General features: G+C 41.4%; 1 protein-coding gene across 3 annotated transcripts in view; it reads right to left on the reverse strand.

The window, feature by feature from the left end:
- ctnna1 (catenin (cadherin-associated protein), alpha 1) overlaps positions 1 to 20,177 on the reverse strand; it is an 89,812-nt gene that overhangs the window by 16,772 nt on the left and 52,863 nt on the right. For all 3 annotated transcript variants that reach the window (XM_080035614.1, XM_080035615.1, XM_080035613.1), the window contains exons 10-15: positions 14,958 to 15,050; positions 14,194 to 14,350; positions 13,299 to 13,499; positions 11,144 to 11,295; positions 7,570 to 7,680; positions 5,721 to 5,902 (exon numbers count right to left, since the gene is read on the reverse strand). In XM_080035614.1, coding sequence (XP_079891740.1) covers positions 5,721 to 5,902; positions 7,570 to 7,680; positions 11,144 to 11,295; positions 13,299 to 13,499; positions 14,194 to 14,350; positions 14,958 to 15,050 — 896 coding nt within the window. The remainder of the gene's footprint in view (positions 1 to 5,720; positions 5,903 to 7,569; positions 7,681 to 11,143; positions 11,296 to 13,298; positions 13,500 to 14,193; positions 14,351 to 14,957; positions 15,051 to 20,177) is intronic.

Raw genomic sequence — 20,177 nt, forward strand, 5'->3', positions numbered from 1 at the left:
TGCGCTTTTCCTTTATCTGCCGCCGTAATGTTACAGTATTTGCATCCAAGCCCCAATGGTAATACAAATGAGAGGCGTTATTTAAACGCTGTGAATGCGTCTCCGGTGATTGTGTCGGTTGTAGACAGAAACGAACGGAGGGACTCGGCTCACTGTACAGTTCTTATAGTCGCGCAGTTTGGCACTGTGCTTTCAGGCTCGAGACATTCAATCAGATCGCGGAAGTCTTTCCCATTGAAATCGCTAACGGGGAGAATATCCCCGGTTATTATTTTAGCCACAAACCACAGTTCATCTGCGCGGCGGCTCACTCGCTGGCGAGATCACACGGTGAAACGCTGCTGTGATCGGACGAAGGCATTGTGTGTTTCTAAGGTGATTTAACGTCAGTCTTAGACGAGCGTTTAACTTATGCTGCATATTTTGCACTGCATTGTTTTGTATCAATAGTTTGAAAAAATGGTCCCACACCGGACTCGTATATGTGAAGCTGACACTTCATGGAGAAGTGACACTGCTGCAGCGCGCTCACGACCAGACGTGAACTCACATACACGGTGAAATCTCCCATTAAAAAAACGGCATAACCCACTGATTTTCGGATTTCTATTCTATTTTTAAAGTCAACTTGAGCGCAAGTGGAAAACCGGTCATTCGGTCGACACATTCACATCCCTAATGCATATAGAGAAAGTAATAAAAACAGCCTACCACACCACAAAGAATGATCAGACCTTCATCTCTTATTTTTTTTTTATGTTTGAACATGACTTCTGCAGGTGAACTATTCAAGAATAAAAACAACCATCAAACTACTGGACTTTAAAATACTGGCCGACTCTTTCAACATACTTTCAGCTTCTAATTCAATATGTTTGCCTGGTTTTATATTATGTGTATGAGCAATATCAACATTTCATATAATTAACTAAAAGAAAAATAACCAAATCTAAAGGGAATATCTATACTGTTACAGTATAGATATTCCCTTTAGATCTGGTTATCTTTCTTTATTTTTCTAATACAGGTATTATAATTATTGACACTAAATTATGAAGAAAAAAAAAGTGTGTGCAGGGCCAGTGAAAATATACAAGGGGCCAGTAAAACTCGGATCCACTGGCCCGGCGGGCCAGTAGGAAAAAAAAGTTATGTTGAACCCTGAGGAGTGTCACTTCTCCATGAAGTGTCAGCTTCACATATAAGAGTCCGGTGTGGGACCATTTTTTCAAACTATTGATAAAAAACAATGCAGTGCAAAATATGCAGCATAGGTTAAACGCTCGTCTAAGACTATGACGTTAAATCACCTTAGAAACACACAATGCCTTCGTCCGATCACAGCAGCGTTTCACCGTGTGATCTCGCCAGCGAGTGAGCCGCCGCGCAGATGAACTGTGGTTTGTGGCTAAAATAATAACCGGGGATATTCTCCCCGTTAGCGATTTCAATGGGAAAGACTTCCGCGATCTGATTGAATGTCTCGAGCCTGAAAACACAGTGCCAAACTGCGCGACTATAACTGTACAGTGAGCGGAGTCCCTCCGTTCGTTTCTGTCTACAACCGACACAATCACCGGAGACGCATTCACAGCGTTTAAATAACGCCTCTCATTTGTATTACCATTGGGGCTTGGATGCAAATAGGCTACTGTAACATTACGGCGGCAGATAAAGGAAAAGCGCAGTTATCATTTTCTGCACCTCAACCTCTGTTGTGGGAAGAAAGAAAGGGGGCAGAGTAAGTCGATTGATTTGTCGACTCGCAGGCGGACGGTAGGCAGCTCTGCCAACGGAGCGAGAGTGCAACCGCTTGTTGCTCCGCCTGTCAAAACGCCCACGCATCGGTTGTCCACTGGCCTTTCATTAAAAAATATATTTTATATTAGGTTTATTATATTGAGTCTTAAATAAACACTGCTTTCATTCCGACTCTCAACGCGCATTTCAATGAACCATGATGTAGTCTACAAAAAGATACTGAACTGTGATTGGCCAGTCACTGGCCCGGGCGGGACAGTGACTGGCCAATCAACTTGCCCTGCATATGATTTTACTGGCCCCGGGCCATCGGGCTATACGTTATGTCGAACCCTGGCGTTACAACCTGTAGTGTATGAGCTGGGACCTTTATTTACAGTCCATGTCTGGGTATCATACTGGCCAATGCATTGGTGGAACAGGGTAGAACTATCTTTTATTAAGTCCATGGGTAGAAAATGAAGACATGCTGCTAGCATTAGCTGCTAGTGAAGCCTGGTGTTGCCAACTCCTTTTTTAGTGTTATGAACGTGACAATCTCATAAGAAACCGACGTGATAATGTCATGTCTAGCAGTAATCATACATGCTAAAAGTTTCAATAACCACATGTAAAATCCAGGTGGTGACTTTTTTTTGGGGCCGGACAGTGAACCATACAATGTGGAATAAACATACTTTGTACTAGAAATGTGGAGTTTTTTGACCTGGGACAATAAACAACACTACTAAATTCCCATATAAATCGGTTGTAAGCTGAAAATATTGGCTTTGGGGTTTAGTTACACTTTGACATCCAAAAGAAATTCAAATGTGTTTTGTCGAATGTATTTATTTTAGAATAATATTTCCTTTAAGGTTTATTGCATACGAGTGAATTCAAACATACCATCAGACCACATGTGCTGTTGTCTGATGGTATATCTCTACATGGCCATTGGCCATGGTGAGTATTCAACCCAACACTGCACCACTGTTATACTTCACAAAAGAAAACACACACAAACTATAGCCGTGTTTACTAAAGGAATGTTCTGCAGCTTGTGCCGCCAGGAAGATAAAATACTCCCAGGCCTGATATGGCTTATGCCACTGAAGCTTCTTTTTTTACTGTTCACTGACCTCCATTTGCATTATTATGATTTGACATGGTTATTTTATGATTTGCCTTTATTTTTATTGAAATATATGTTACATATGTATTGAAAGTATATATTAACTCTTGAACCATTTTATTAATGCATTAATATTAATCATTAAGTAATTTCCCATCCACAAATATTTGTCTGAAGCCCTTCCTGTGTCTACGCGCTAAATATCTTCCGGAAGCGCAAAATAAAAACGTGCACTGAAATAAATCCTAGGGGAAACACAGTTTGGTCTATTTGGCCTCTTTTATTCAAGCAGCTTTGAAGGATTTATTGGAAGCCTAAGAAGCAAATCGGATTGGTTTCATACATGTTCGTAGCCCCCAAAAACGGTACACACACACACACACACACACACACACACACACACACACACACACACACACACACACACACACACACACACACACACACACACACACACACACACACACACACACACACACACACACACACACACACACACACACACACACACACACGCACACGCACGCGCACGCGCACACGCACACGCTCTTCATTTGTATGGTCATTTTTATTTAAGCATGACACAAAAAAGGAGAGCCAGAGAAAACCGATGAGAACTCAAAAGTATTTAGTTGAGAGTGTAATTCAATTTAAAGACTTTGGTCATTGTCCTAATGTTAAAACATCCATCTTTTCCTTGATTCACAAAGGGCCCAGCGCCCGTTCTGACACAGGTCAGTCCAGCCCTGACCTAACCAACTGTAAGCCTGTCAGGCCATTTGCCTTTTTTTCTACCCCCACAAGGGACTAAGGGACACAGTTGGCAAGAGGCACACATTGGATTCAAAGCTGCTCTCTCCAGGCTAAAAAATGAGCCATCCAACACAGAACAGATGGAATTTTGTGTTCTGTTCTCTCAGCTTCCTCTTCCCTCTGCTCGCATCTCCAACCCTTCCCCCCTTTCCCTTTCTCTCTCTCCCCCCCCTCTGCTGATGGGCTGCAAAGTAAGTCAGGGTCCTAGTGGAAGAGGCAACGCGTCAGAGCACAGACTGACAGCTCTACAGGGACAAGCCAACCCCTGGAGACAGAGCTGGAGGCATTGTGATGGGTTCTGGGGGGGAAACTGCAGCATGGACTGTTTAATAGTGTGATAGCATTATGTCGTAGTCGCAATAAAAAGACATCCCATCAAAATGCATAAAACCAGAAACGACTGATTTCCTTATTTAAAATATCTCGCTTCTTTGCCTGAGAAATAAAATGGGCCAGCTGCTACATATTCTGACCATCCCCAGCAGAAAAACGAAGGAGGGCCATGGAAATTGTCAAGAAAACACCTGAAGAGGACACCCTTGTGAGATTTCTGAACTTTCGGATGTATATATGGATAAGGATCTAAGGACGTCAGGTCTGGTGACATCCGCAGGCCTCCAGCTGGGTGTAAGCCCCATCGTGGCTCCCAAATATATTGCATGTTTCCAAGCCACACATGCCTTATTCATGAGAGCTGCCATACAGCCAGAAGCAATGCAGCAGTCAACAATAATCTCTCTAACTCTCCCCAGATTTGTCAGGAGAGAGGTCCACAACAATTACCTAATTCAGCATTAACCTTGGCAGAGCTTTGTGCCAGCTCAAGGTTGAGGGGGCAATCATTTTGGGTTTGACTGAATTAGCCAGCTAGTGACCTTCCATGAGCTACTGCCACATATAAGAGTCAAGACATAATGTGAAGATATATATTCAGCCAGGCCAACATCCATCTGTGTATCATCGGACACAAACACTGGCACATACTGAGTGCAACCTAAGAGTGCCAAATAAGAAAAGTCACAAATACTAAGCTTTTTACCAAGTATTTTCCAAGCATTTACAGTATATATCCTCAATGTATCAAACAATCGAGACGTAACTGCACTAGAAACAGCACAGGCATAAAAGCCATCCCTACAGTCTTGTTTTATCAACTATTTATAATGGAAAAAAGAGAGCACACAGAATATAATGTACTTTGTGCACAAACGTCTGGCCATATTGGCAATGACTAGGGTCGACAACATCACACATGGGCAACCAATGATAGATATTGCTCAATATTGTTTTTATGGTTATCAAATCCTAAGCTAAAATTACTCTATCAGGATTCTTTATTTTATATAAATGTAAAGAATTAAGCAATGTTCGAATTCCTCCATTGATGTTAGGCCTGTAGTGTTGACTGAGAAAATATTTTTCAGTAAATGGATAATTGAAATAGCTTCTGTTTCCTTATTGGAGAGATGTTTTTCGTTGAACCCCTGGAGTCTGCTTTAATATACTACTCAGAGAAGCATCCTTTATGTTGATATAAAGATGTCACTGCAATCAATAACCTCTTTACATAGATGGCACTAAGATGGACGCATCATTTGCATTCAATTTTTGAGTGTAAAGTATGTAATGCAAAAGGGAGCAATTACTTGTTTCTTGGTCCTTTGAATGTAAAATAATCAAATAAGAAATCGCAGGGTTCTGTGAACCGTCAGTCAGCTGGTATTTTGAACTCCACGACATATTTCCAGTAATGTATTTCTTTGGTCAAGTAGACCGGATCTTTGACCCATTCAAAGTGTGAAGATGGAGAGGCAGCATTTCATCGTCATTACGTTCGTTATTTAAAAAATCGATATTTACAAAAACATTAAGAATTCCAAACGATTCTTACCTCAGGTTGCTATATTCTAACTCATTCTATTTCACATATCTTCTGAGGCAAGAACAATATTAACAATTAGAAAATGGGCTATTTTTTGCAAGGGAAGAAAGTGGCTCCCAATGTGAGCTTAGCTGTAAGCTTCAAACTAACCTGGTGAAGTCAGTCATCTCCATCATGATCATGCACATTTGCTTAGCCAACACGATGATGTCATTGCCGCTGTCGTCCCACTTGGAGACCTCAGCATCCAGCTTGCTCTTCTCCTCCTGGAAGCTAGCCACCTGTTCTGCAATCTTTGCCTTCTGCTCCTGGGGCAACTGGGCCATGATAGCCTACAGGAGGAATTATAGACAGCGTAGAGGGTTAGCACACTCAACCTCAACACAGTGTTGCTCAAGCCATTTGTTTCCAGGGCATTTTGTTTTACATCATCTTCCAGGGTTTCCATGGCTGCAAACAAGTTCTCTTGCCAGGCAAGGGCATGGTGTGTATAAGATCAAAGCAGAAAACCACAGAAAAAACTATTGAGAACCGCACTACTGGGCTCCTAGGATAAATTATTTCAAAACATACTTACCGTAGATGTTGTACAAATGCTGCAATAATAGCTATACTCCTAGGACACTATTAAGTACACCTATACAATCTAAGGAAATCCTGTAAAGCCTGTCACACATTTTCTTCCTTTGCCAAGCCTTTAAAGTTCCTTTTTTTGTTTTGTTAAAACTTAAAGAGGTGTTAATTAAGCTATGACTTTCCTCACTGAGGTCCAAGGGTTTTTTAAATGGGCAGGGGAAAACAATGAAAAAAAAAAACTCAAAAAGCACATACGAATAATGTTGGAGTGAAGACTTAAGACTGAAAAATGTCTACACAAATTGCTATATTTTTCATGCAAATAAATGTAATCACCACCACTGCTGCTGCTGCACCATGGACATTTCGCTGATTGGCCCAGCTTAACAGTTTTTCTTAACTACAAAAGCAATAAAGGGTTCACAGCTACTAGCCTACAATATATGGTACATCTTCTGGAAAAATTCATGTATTGACGTCGGTAACTCTGGCCACTAAAGAAGATCCATAAAAGGGCATTTGTTTAGCGGTACTTAATATCATGTGCAAATGTGTTTAGCACCATTTGCATCCTCTTGGGGTGGCCGGTGAAAGGTCAAATTCCAAATAGGCAGTCGGACGCTCAATGAATGAGCTTGTGAGGCCGAAGCAGGCAGGCACTTAAGAGCAGGAAATCGAATATCATTGCAAGAGCGTTCATTCCATTACTGGTAAATGGGACTCTCTCTCTGGAGTCGCCTAAGCTTGAACGAAGCCGTTCACATCACTGCATAGACATGACATGCGCCTACCTAATAAAACAGTCCGATAATATTTGGTGAACATAGACAGATTGGTAATGTACTGATGAATTAGTTTGCCCTTATAGATTATTGTTTTTTTTTTAATCATCAGCAAAGTTAGCATCTACATTTGTTTGTGAGCTTAAAACAGCCCAAAGCTGTTGTGTAAAGGAGCAATAACTAACAAAGACACAAAGGTAATACTGACCTATCAATATGAATCTTTAAAAGCATAAGCACTCAGGACAAAATAGCAGCAATCCAAGCTCACGTGTGCTTGGATACACACTTCAGTGAAGAGGGCAAACAATAGCAGATCTGTTATCTGTTGAGAGCATATGGAAAGCTTGGAAAAGTCTAACCTGATTATTCAACATATCAAAACACACAACCTGGGTTCAGGCTGGGACATTATATCGGAAGAGAAACAACTAAACAAAAGCGATGGCATACGTAATTGAAAAATATAATAATATAATAATTAAAGACTAGAGTATTTAATAAGGAAACTATTATTTAATTGCATTTTGGATACTGTGAGTCATGGGTTGAATTAGACCGAGGGAGGACATCATTGGAAGATCGCAATCAAAACTCAAGGAATGTCTGTAAATACAACAACAAACATTAGGACAACTTACCCGTGCAGTCTGGCCATTAATAAGCTGGTCATCCTCTGTCTGTGTACTGGTCCTGCTACGGACATCAAGGTCATCAGTGTCAAAGTCAGAGTCATCCAACTCCTCTGGAGTCTAGAAGGGCAAAACACAGAGGGAAAATTAATCCTAACAGTCAAATAACTAGGATGGGATTTAAAATCAAGAACATGGCTAAGAAAAAGGCATTTAGTTGTTAGTGGAGCATATTAAATAATATTGGCATACTACAGGCTTTTAAGCACTATTAAATTACCAACCTGCAAACTATCTATGAGAAATGCCTTGGTTGCTGCCAGTAACAGCAGCACCAGATAAATGTCTGCTTCCCCATAGCATGGTAAAATAAACGGTATATTCTGAACTCATTTGTAAATCAAGTGTAATGTGCTGCCTGTGCATTTTTAGAGATAATATGAAGGTACAAGCTGGTGTGAAACATATTTGGAGCAGAATGCTTCGGTCCCATATATGTCCCTGCTATCTGTAGAGAGGCAGGTTAGGCATGTGTTGTGTTCTTGAGTGTTGCTACTTCATCTCTTGATTCTCACCTTTTGCCTAGCTTGAATGCAAAACAAGCTACCAGCAAGTATCGTCCCATAAATATTAATATTCAAAATGTGAGGGAGGGGGGAAGGGAGAGGGGGTTGGGTGTTGTGTATGTATTGTATGCGTTTACTTATTCAGTTTTTTTTGTCCATATGTATAAAAACATAAAACCACTAAAATAAAAGTTTAAAAAAAAAAATATATATATATACTTTCAATCTCAACAAGTCAATGCTTACAGCTAAATATAAAAGTGATTACAGGGAAATGTATTTAGTGGCGATACGGGGCTCAGGGAAGATGGCGTGGCCAGATAAAGGTGCATTATCACACCTGTGCCTGCTACTTGTGCTTATCCAGCGCTCTCTATGCCTCCCTTCAGTAATGGACTTTGGAGCCCTCACATCCAAAAATAGCTGAAAGTCTGAACAATATTACACTGCTTTATGGAATGGAGAGATCCTCTTGTTCTTAAGGGAATTGGGAGCATGGTTTCAGATACAAAGCCGGAGTGACTCACAGGCATCTCCTTCACCCCAGACAATGCTGTTCAGTGGGGCAGAGATATATCCTGCTGTGGCCTGTGCAACAGATAACCTGTGAATGTGGGAGGTACACAAATCATAGCTCATGGAGAGCACCCAGTGGGACAACGCTATAGAGAAGGGACAACAATAGCCCGGTGTGAAGAAATTAAATGTTAAGACTGTGTGTCATGCTGTGGCAAAACATGCTAATCAATTATTTAATATTAGAATTTCTAGTAAGTCCACTGTGGAAAGTGAATTATTCAGCTCCCTGTGTATCATCTCTACATGACCAGTGTTAATGTTAGAAGACAAAGGGAGAGCTGAAATTACAGTATTGTAAAATATTAGGACCTGAGTGTAATTTGGTCTTCTTTTTTTTTAGCTGGCAGTCCAAAAGGTGAAATCCCCCCTTTTTTTGTTTATTTGGTGACATTCTAAGCCTCAATGAGCAGTGATTTTTCTTCTTCTTTCTGTTCTTTTTAGGACAGAGCCAGCGGAATCACCTTGAGCTGTGGCACTCTCCACAAATCATAAGGTAACGACAGCTGCCCCCTGTATCTCCCTGTCGGCGGCTCCGTGACTTTGAGACAGTGTGATGTCTTGGAGGCAAATCCACTGATGTCGCTGAAGGTGGGGAGAGGTTTCTGTCCGACTGTCAGAGATCCAAGGGACGTCCAGCATAGGCTGCCTGTGCTGAGTGTGCTCCACTTACAGAGGTTAAAGACTTGTCTATCTTAAAGAGCCCAAGCCACACACTTGTCTGATCTGATTTAAGAGTAGGCCACTGTGCGGCGCGTGCATGTGGGGATTTATAGAACACTGGCTTGATAGTGAGCGTGCAGGCGCGTGTGTGGACATGCCCTCCGGAGAAGTTGTCTCCTCGTGCTCAACTCTGCTCCTTCGCAATATATTTCATAATTCTTTGGACTCTGAGCTAAATCCCAGACTAGTTTGACACTGCCACCGAAGGGAAGTGCAGCCAAGCAAACAGTTCTTGTAGATAGGAAAAATTAATGTTTTTGATAGTCTTGTCTAATCTCATTACGTACAACAGTAATTAAGGAGCCTGCTGAATAGAAGCTGTTAGCTGTTTAACTGGCTAGTTACAGAATGTCTGAGCCACTTCCTGCTGGATAATCACCAGAACACCTTTGATGATTATGCCCAACACCTGATCAAGGAATCTTGTGAAACCCATGGGCTACTGCTTAATTTCCCATTAAAGATAATGGATAATTAATCAGATGGTTTATTGAAAACGTAAAAGATTTTATCATAAATCCTCTGTTATTTTTAACATGTGTGTAAGCCTACAGACAACCACCCTACCAGGTAGTGTGCAGTCCACGGACATAACGTTAACAGCTTCATCAATCTGGATAATAAGAGTGAAGCTGGGGCAGATGGAAATTGAATGTAGTTCTGTGGCTCGCGGTCCAAATAAAGAATGTTAATTAAAACCTCCATCTTAAATCAATTGCCCATTATAATGCAAATACCGCAGGACGGTATGCCGGATGGTATCTCGCTCATTTGGTTTTTGTGTGCGTCTGTGGCAGCTATGTTCATGGTTAGCCCAGGCACAGCTCTGAAGCACCACTGTCAACACAAAATATGCTGTCAAGACTAATGATTCCAATTCAAAAGATTTAAGTGTTGAAAATAATGGAAGATGGCATAAACCAGTACATTGTAACTCTCTGTGGTAAAGACATTTTAAAGGTTCTGCTACACGAGGGTAGCGGTTCAAAGAAATCCACTTGCTTTTTAATACGCAAAGAAGAAAAAATTAGACATTGTTAATGAGTTGGACTAGTTCTAATATAAAACTTAAGAGCTATCCATTTCTGGTTACAGCTGGAGTGGGTTTTGTTGTCGGCACAGTGTCAGTCAATTAGGTACCTCACTACCATCTGTCTCAGTTATAGTTCTACTCAAGCAAAGGCCATTAACCCACAGACAACCAAGGCTGCTGTTACACTAGATTGCAAGTCTGGTCAATTAGGTCTGCTCTTGCATGAGACAAGTTAATCATTGGCTTCTAGGATCTCACGCATACACAGCTTCTCACATACCATTAAAGAAGGCATCTGGTGCACGGACCAACGGCTATATATATATAATTACATTACACTACAATAACCAAGGACTCTCACAATGTTGTGGATGAGATGCCTTCTGCTGAAATGTTTTAAATTCAATTGAATCCCATAAAATTTATGCTGTCCACGGTAAATGCATTTGAACTGTTAAAGGGAGGCTTTTATGGTTTTTAAGGGATTACATCTATCTCCTTAATGTGGTGAGAGATAAACCGTTCTATGCAAATGAAAATATCCAATGTATTTACTTCCGACAGCTTCTGACATTTACACAGGGGAAAATACCATATGCCATCTTTGAAGATAGAAAAATATTAGTTTTAAGATGACGGGTGAAAATAAAAACTCAAGGTGCAGAACGAAAACAGTGTGACTTACTCTGATCATGAGGACCGCCTTGCGAATGTCGCGAATGCCGTCATATACCAGACGGGACGCATCGATGAACTCATTCTCATCTACGGGGAGTGAGGGGTTTGCACTCAAGGCCTCTACTGCGGACTCCACTTGCTCTGTGAACCGTGGCATGACTGAGGAAGGTGAGACCGAGGGTGGGAGGAAGAGAGAAAAAATACATTTATGTTAATATAATATTTATATTTTATTAAACACACAGAGAAAGAAGGTAGCAAACCAATTAAGCACAGTGTAGAAGAACAATATGCCTTGAGTGAGGGGTGGCCTATATAGCACATCAATATTTGAAAAACAGCATTGGCACAACGTTGAAAATATACCGAAATTCCCTACAATTTCACATTAGCGACATTCCTCCTGATATTGCAAGTTACTTTAAAAAGCTTCCTTACAGTCAGTCTTCATGAGGAAGTATATATTTGAGTTTATTTAAAAAAATAAAGTCCTAATTCGGTTGTGCTGTGGGGGGAAAAAACCGCAACTCTGGGCCAGTAAAGACAGTTGCCTCTGAATAATTTATAAAAAAGTGCAGTCAATATATTCAACTTTGACAGCTTGAAGTTTGCCGTGTTGGTCTACCGACTTACTATACTGCCTTCTATAGCTGCACGAGGAACAGGGAGCACAAAGCTAAGAGGAATAAATCCCAGACATCGAGCATAACAGAGATTTCCAATAGAAGGCTTTCACAAAGCTGCCCCAGCGGACATGTATTTTCCCCCCACTGACGACATAATAACAGCTCCACAGGGCTCTACAGCACATCTGCATTAATGGCATTTCAAATTCCGTTTTTAGGAATCAGCTAGGTCTTGATGGGGGATGCAGAGAGAAAGAGAGAGAGGGAGAGAGACAGCATTTCATTTTGTGCTAACAGACCATGAATAACCTGCAGGCTTCTGTGTGAAAATGATGTTAAAAAGAAAATTGAAAATCTGAAGGTATTGTGACTGCAAATTCATAGGGATCACTTCCCTCAACCCATTACCGATGCCTCTTTCAAATGATTTCACATCAAAAAGGAAACAATGTATTGTCATTCATGTCTTATGCACAGCTAATGAAATGGCTGCAACCAACTCTCAGTCACGTCTTTTTCACCCTGGCACAATAGTACAACCAAAACCAGCACAACACATGGAAATGTTGGCACATGATTCTTTTATTTTCAAATTGATGCCGATGCAGATACCTTGAGATTCTTAACTGTTCAAATGCTTGAATCCACTCATAACCAAGTTAAGACAGATTGAATCTTCTGGTGTTTTTGTAAAATATAGAAGAGCTTATGATTTTTTCATTGTAATTAGCTTCTTGCTAAGTCACAAAGCACTCAAATCTAAGAAATGATATACGGACTGATGAAATCAGAAAGCAGAAATTCAACAATTAGAGAGCTGCTCTGTCTAGCTTTATTCTAAATGACAGGAGTAAATGTGACAGAAATTCTCAGGACAGTATTTCCCCTGAGCTCATCACCTCTCAGCCACGGGCACTCATCCTTGTTGAGCAACAGCCTGCATTAACTTACTTTTAAAATCTGACAACCGACAAATCGTCCTGACAACGATATATCAGAAGATAAGGACAAAAAACACTTCTATGATATAATTTGGGTTAAGATATGCAGGACTGTCTGACAAGTGAGCAGTGCCTGCTGAGTTAGAGGTGGTTTCATCCCACAATGCAGCATTCCTATATATGGGCGTGCTGCTGTATACAGAAAATTATTTCCTGAGCCAATTCTGTGTACAACTTAAAAATGTAAAAAGCTTTTAAAGAGCAGACTTCTAAAAATAAAATAACTGACAAGACCAATCTGGTTGTAGCTTTGGCTGTAACGGAACACATTGTATCCCTGGAAGGCCCAGTCTACCATTTGCATGTATATGGTTACATGAATATAAAGCATAGCCTCTCCCTTTTGAATGTATCCATAAACGTTATTGTGTGTGCAGAATCAAAGCAATTAAATAACGTTGATTGAGAGCAAAACATGCTACAATGGTTTAGAAGCTAAAGAAGTAATCCTGGTTTATTTAAGTGTCTCTGTAAATTCAGTCTATTTGAAGAAATGGACACAGCTATTCCTAGGTTTATTATGTTTCTGTGGTACCTGTATTGGTCAGGAGCTTAGTGGCCTCCAAGACCTTCTCTGTGTAGACTCCAGGTTCATAATTGTCCATTTCACAAGTGACCACATGGACGACTCTGGCAGCGCGGCCTCGAATGGCCCCGGCGGTGCGATCCAAACCGTCGACATCTTTCTCCTGAAGAGCTATGACACACTTGTTCACATCCTCCAGAATGTGGTTCTCTAGGGAAGGAAAACAAGAAGGCAGTTAGTCATGTAGACTTTGTTTAAGGCAAACATGTCATCAGTCTAACTGGACACAAAGAGCTTTAGAGATGGAAATTGTTTGAGTAATAATAAGAGAATACATATGCTAAGGAAAGGATCACCCTTGATTCTGTGTTTGCACAGTATTCTTGACATTGTGAGTGTAACTGGGAAGCTCAAGTGTAGGATGGGGAGAGCTGAAGACAAATTATCAGACTGCTTATTAATGGGAAGCCTGTAAAATGCAAATGTCCGGCGGGTAAATTACAGTCCGTCCTTGGCTGGAGGTGAGAGAAGTCACTCTGCTTAATTCTTAATGAGAACTCTTTAAAGGGGATGCCTGACAAACCATTTGTGTGCTTTAACACATGTGACAGGATGTCAATTTCAGACGTAGTGCTGCTGATGCTTCAGTACTTGCCTCTGTACGGGCCAATCAGCCTTGGTATGTATGGCTCTCATTTGAAAAAGACTAATACCACAGATCCTTTACAGCTGTGTTTACCTCCTCTGAAGAATGGTCTTAAGTGCTTTGTGCAAATCTATCTTAGTACGGACGGAAAGCACTGGCCCACAATCAAAAACCCAAATCATCAATATCACTCAACAGTATGAAACACTTTCATGTTTGCCCCTGCATGGCTATGACATGGAGATCAGTAGCACTTACCAGACACACAAAGGAAGTCGTCAATGGATGTGATGTCATCAACGGCGTCGGTGAGGACGCGGACCTGCTTCTCCCAACTCTCCTTGAACAGATCCATATTGTCCTGGGCCACCTTACTGTTGGGCTTGGCAGCGAGGGCTAACGCTGCATTAATCACCTGTAATCACCCAATTACAACCATTAAAGCGCCATTACAGCATAGCCCTCAGCCACAACATTAGCATAGGTTGATTGTGCGAAGCCCCCACCACTCTGCCACCCAAATGTTGGGACTTGCAGCATCAAGACACATTCATTTACTGGAGTGATTATAGACAGAGTCTTTTGATGGAGCAAATGGAATAAAACTAATAGTTGCTTGTTTGGGGGGGATACAAATCTGTGGATATCAAAGCTCAAGGTGAACCGGGAGTCATTAAAGGGGATTAAAAAGATGCAGTGTAGTTGAAAGAGCAGGCAAGGTTAAGAGGTAGAGATGAGGGACTGGTGGTTAGCATGGTAAGGCGTATGAAAGGTGGGCTAAATGTAGGACTAATGTACAAAGAGACTTGATGTATTGATTGTGTGTTTACGTGTTTCCTATATCCCTTTAGTTGTATTAGTGTGGTATTAAAACCTCAAACCATTTGCAGTTTGATATAAAGTTCAGAAAACAGAGTTCTGGAATTTTATTCAAGGTGGTTGTTATATTTCAACAAAATACAGTGTTTTGTGAGCATAATCCGTGAGCTGGGTGGAATTTGGGTGCAAAAACAGCCAGGTACCTGAGGACAAAGGCTTTCCAACTGAGAAGCTGCCATGCGGACCAGCTTCACTCCCTCTTCGTTATTGGAGATGGAGCACGCCAGGTTGGCCACCTGAAGAGAAAACACACACACACACGCGCACACACACAGTTTAACCACAGGTAGGGACTAAATCTCATCTGAGAGAAACAAAGAAAGAGCAATACACCGATGTATTATTAATCTTAGGTAAGTTTATTACGGAAGCACGGGTTAGGGATTGTTCTGCATCAGAAGTAGAGCAGCTCTGCACTACAAGAACTATGTGAAATACAAACCCGCTGCTGAGGATACATTTAGAAAGCTGCTAAAATGATACATGATGGCACAGAGGGGGAAAACAAAGGCGTAAGCCCCTATCTCACTGGGCTGCGACAGTGTGCGACAAGTTGGAGACACAAAATTGCGAGAAAATATGCGAATTAGCGACAATTTTATCTTGCAGTCTCACTGAGTTGGTTCCTCACGACACGTTTGCGAATGTCCTGGCCAACACTTGCCGGGAGGTCGCATTTATGTCTCGAGAACGTCTGGCGAGCGTCGCACGAACGGAATGTCAGTCTAATTTTTGTCTCAAATCAGTCACAATTTAGTTTCATATATCGCCAAACCCTCGCAAAGTTGTCTCACATTTCTCGCACTTTCTGACTTGCGGAAACTAAATTGAGAAGGGTTTGCAACGCGTTTGAGACACATGCGACCACTCTGAGACTATTTTGAGACTAGATTTGTCGCACACTTTTTTTGAACATGTTCAAAATTCAAACGACAGGCCTGCGACTCATGCGAGGAAATTGAGACCTCCGTGAACATTTGGAGACAGTTTAGAGACTCCCTCGCGAATGCAGTCTCCAACTTGTCGCAAACAGTCGCAGCCCAGTGAGATAGGTGCTTTAGCCATAGAAGTTTTGTATATGTCTCCCCTAAAATAAAATAAAAACTGAAAAAGTAGAATACTCCAAATGCAAAAAAAAAGTGTAGCTGTCACTTCAACAGCGTGGTCATTCTCAGTGAACATGTCAAAGGCTGCCAGATTGCCATAGCACTCCTTGAATTACAGGGGTGAGTTTTCCTGACCATATCGAAAAAACGAGTGAGAACTGGAATGCTGAGCAAAGCAAGACTTGATTGCAGCTGCCAACCTTTATGGTTTGTGTGTATATTTTCTTGTAATGACCAACAAATCAAGCCCTGCCACAATTAGTTCTAAAATATCTGTGCATCTTCAAAAATTACATTATGCATATACTCATATTCACAAAAGATTTAGGTCAGCGACTTTGAAGATTCCCATTTTGTTGGTCGGGGTATGCTGGCAACAATGCTGAAACAGAATGCCTGGGATGTGAGGAACGTTGCCAAAATGGGATAATCCAATGGATAGAAAATGTGCTGAAACAATCAATTACAAAGGCAAAAAAACAACTCTTGATTAGACTACAGCAGGAACAAGGACTGGAAAGGATTTAGTTTTTTTTAAACCCCAGATTCTTTTTTTCCCCTAGTTTCAACCATCAATCTGTTACATTTGACTCACTCCTATAATTGCTAAGATCTGGGTCAAGCAGTGAGGCTAACACATATGCAAACCACAGTTTAACCATAATATCTAAAGAGTATAAACGGTGAGTTACGATCATGCATGTGCAGCACTACAACTCTATAATTCGCAATGGACAAAGCATACAAAGTTGCATTTGAAAATCAAATTAACGTTCATAATGTTTGTTTAATTCTCAAAATATGAGAGATCGGGTTTTCAATTGTTTGGTTTCAATCAATTTGCCAAGATTTGCCCTAATAAGCTACTGGGTTCGGGGGAAGATTTAAGCTTGCAGACAATGTTGGGCAAAAATCTAACAAAATGAGACTCATTTGAAAGAAAAAAAGGCGTTTTCCATTACAGCACTGGTGATAGAACGCATCACTGGCTACGAGAGTGGCAGAGTGAATGAGAGCGTCAAAGATCCTGTCCTACCAAGTCTACGTTCTACAAGAGTATAGCCCCCCTCCAACCCCCCCAACTCAAAATCCCTGAGCAAATCTTTCTGAATATAAGAAGCACTTACTTGACTGCGCTGGTGTAGCACTGAAACATTGATATAAACACATCCTCCATCACTATGCAAACACATGCGGGCGACCACAGGGGAAAACAGGGGTGAGAGAGTGGGGGCAAACAGAAAGCCCTGCACTTGGAGGGACCTGTGCTTTTTACTTTTATGATCTTTCACGTTAACGTTTCTCTGACTCTTGCCGTGATACCAGTGGGGATACAGCCATTGCATCACAAAAGGGACTGTGGAGGAAGCTACACAAGGAAATTTGACCCTAGGGGAGGTAACACTTTCCCCTTTGCCCTTCAGTAACATCGACATTCAAAAGAGTCCTAGGATTCAGTTTACCAAGTCTGCAAAAAATACACCAAAACGCACCTGTTTTTAGTCGCCTGCTTACTTCCTTTCCACATTGGACTTCAACGTTCTACAAACCTGAACACATCTAATAATTAGGGCTGTCAAATTAACGCGTTAATTTCGATTAATTCATCACAGAAAAATGAACGCGATTAAAAAAATTAACTCAGATTAATCGCACTTCTATATTGCCCTTTGACCCGGTGCAAAAGAGGTGAGACGATAGCGGAGCTGCACCTGTATCTTGCGGACACAAGCCGCACGGGATTAAATAGTAAAGAAAGAGGCAGGGGAAAGGGGCCGAGTGTCCCACTGCTAGTCACGTAGCTGCCGCAGCCAGCACTGTTCGCTCACTGTCTCTATAGGCCAGGACACCAAGGCCCGATAATCGCCGTCGTAGAGTCGGGAGGGGGCGGGGACACGAATCTGGTGTGTGCCGTGAAATCGGTCGTCGTAGATGTCGTCGGGCTTCTTTTGAGCCCGGCGGCGGGCAGTCTTTCAGTTGGAGCAATTTGATTTGTGGAGGGCTAGCGAATCAGTGAAGCCCGGAAGTGAGGCGGGTAGCACAAACAGCTAACAACAGTTAGCCATCGTTTTAATGTGTTTGTTTTTCGTTCAGCGAGTACTCACATGCTCGACACTCTCTACTAAAAATGGTGCTCTTTATGGTCCATAAATATAAATACGTATTTCTATCTATGTTTATGGTCTAGAGAGCCGTCCCATCATTTCCGGCTTCCGTACTTTTTCGGGCCACAATACAGATTAGCGCCGCCTGCTGTTATGGAGACATTACGTCCAGCGCAAGCGCAGAGTGTACGGAAAGTCAGCAGTCGGTTTGGTGTGTTCTTTGCACTTTTTTGGCCGCGACGGGAAGACTGGAGCTCCCTGAATCGTCAGTCTCCATTTTCGGGTAGTCGGACTGGTGTGTCCTGGCCTTATGAGTTGCACCGAGCCGTCTGTGTGTTTACGCCATAGATAGTAGGCTAGTAAATACACGCTCACAACATCACAGGGGAATAAATAAAGAAGCAGCTGGTTTGACCAAGCAAAAACGAGAGACCGCTGGCTTGACCACAGTTGGTAGAAAGAATAATTTCCGCCGTGTGTAGTCACCTCGGCTAGAGTGAAGAGAGTCTGTGTCCCACTGCTACAATGTCACGTAGCTGGCGCAGCCAGCGCTGTCACAGAGCCTGTAATTAATTAGATTAATTTTTTAAATCGCTTGACAGCCCTACTAATAATATGAAAATTATTTGTACACTAAACCATTTACGTCACGTAACCGTTTAGACCTTTTTGTAAACGCTCACACCCCTAGTACCACTGTCTCACTTTTCCAACATGTAGTTATAAAAGCATGACAAATCAACCTAACCGTGACACAATTATCATGCAATAACAAAATTGTGCTTCAAACTAAGCCTGGTAAGAAAAAGCAGACAAAAAGCTGAAGGAGGTTTGGCCAAATATGAGTAAATGGCAGATGTAAATATTTTCGCTTGGCTGTGGGGAGAGGAGAGAGGCAGGTTAGCGAGGACAGGAGTGGATTAGAGGAGAATGTGTTATGAATGCTCAATATGCAATGTCATCATTGTGTTTAATAACATCTGAGCTAAAGATATGCAGCTTTTCTCGTTATATAAATGTTTGTAAAGTTGATTAAAGGTAAGTCATGCTTGAAAATTGATAAGCATGTATCTTGTGCTAATTTCTTGCCATATTTCACGCCATTATTTGACAAATTAGGGGAAGGCAGTAGACTTGAACATTCAGTTATTTATTTGAATAAAGAAAATGTTAAAGCATCGTATTATATTAAGGTATTTGTGCTTAAAAAAATTATCAGGAGGAGAGTTCTTCCAGTTAATTTTTGGCAATTTCCACCACTGATTATCCTACTTCATTAGATGACTCTTCACACCTCAATGGAGGCATTCCTGCATCCTGACTGGTCATGTTGCAAATCCTGATCACTTAAAGTGTCTTTTCACTCAGGTGCCCATAATCAAAACAAACATCAGCCTGTCCAAATAACATTGAACAGACCTCTGTCTAATGGCACAACCATCTCTTTGCCTGGTGGGGAGAGGTGCACGGCAAATTGAATCTGTTTCTCCATTTTTCAGCTGTCAATCTTTTAATTTCATTGTCTCGTTAGGATGAATAGAAATATGTTTTTTGTCACTAGTGGGAGAAATAAAAAAGGATGTTACGTGTATCCAGCTGTTATTCTAGGCTACATTCTGCCTCTGCTCGCTCAGTGCTGAAATTTGCACAATGTCCTGAGCACCCTGCAACGTTTAGGAACATGGCCTTGAGGCAAAAAACACTAAGCTCAGTCTATTGCTAAGATGGTGAATGTGGCTGCTAAAAACAGCTAAGAGGATGGGGGGGAGACCTAAAGGAATGGATTTGGGAACAAATATCAATATGAGCTTTTACTGCCATAGTTTACCAGTTAGATATGGCATATTTTAACACAGCCTCCTAATGAATATAAATATGTCAGCCAAACCCCCTAAAGTCAATTGGTGACAATGTGTGTTTTCGGGTAAATACATTATCTTTAACCCTCCCGTGCCTGCAGCCATTTCTGGTCTGTCTGGATATAATTTACAAAAACAAAATATTATTTCAAATATAAAAATAATTTACAAAGACAAAATATTGGATCTAAGAGTATGGATTTGTTGCCAGAGACTCCAAAAAGAGGCACAAGTTCAATGATGGATGTGAAACCCCTTATATGGACTAGAAAGGAGCCGAAAGAAGCAATAGA

Source organism: Ammodytes marinus (assembly GCF_949987685.1).
Source record: "Ammodytes marinus genome assembly, chromosome: 10".
Classification (NCBI taxonomy): domain Eukaryota; kingdom Metazoa; phylum Chordata; class Actinopteri; order Uranoscopiformes; family Ammodytidae; genus Ammodytes; species Ammodytes marinus.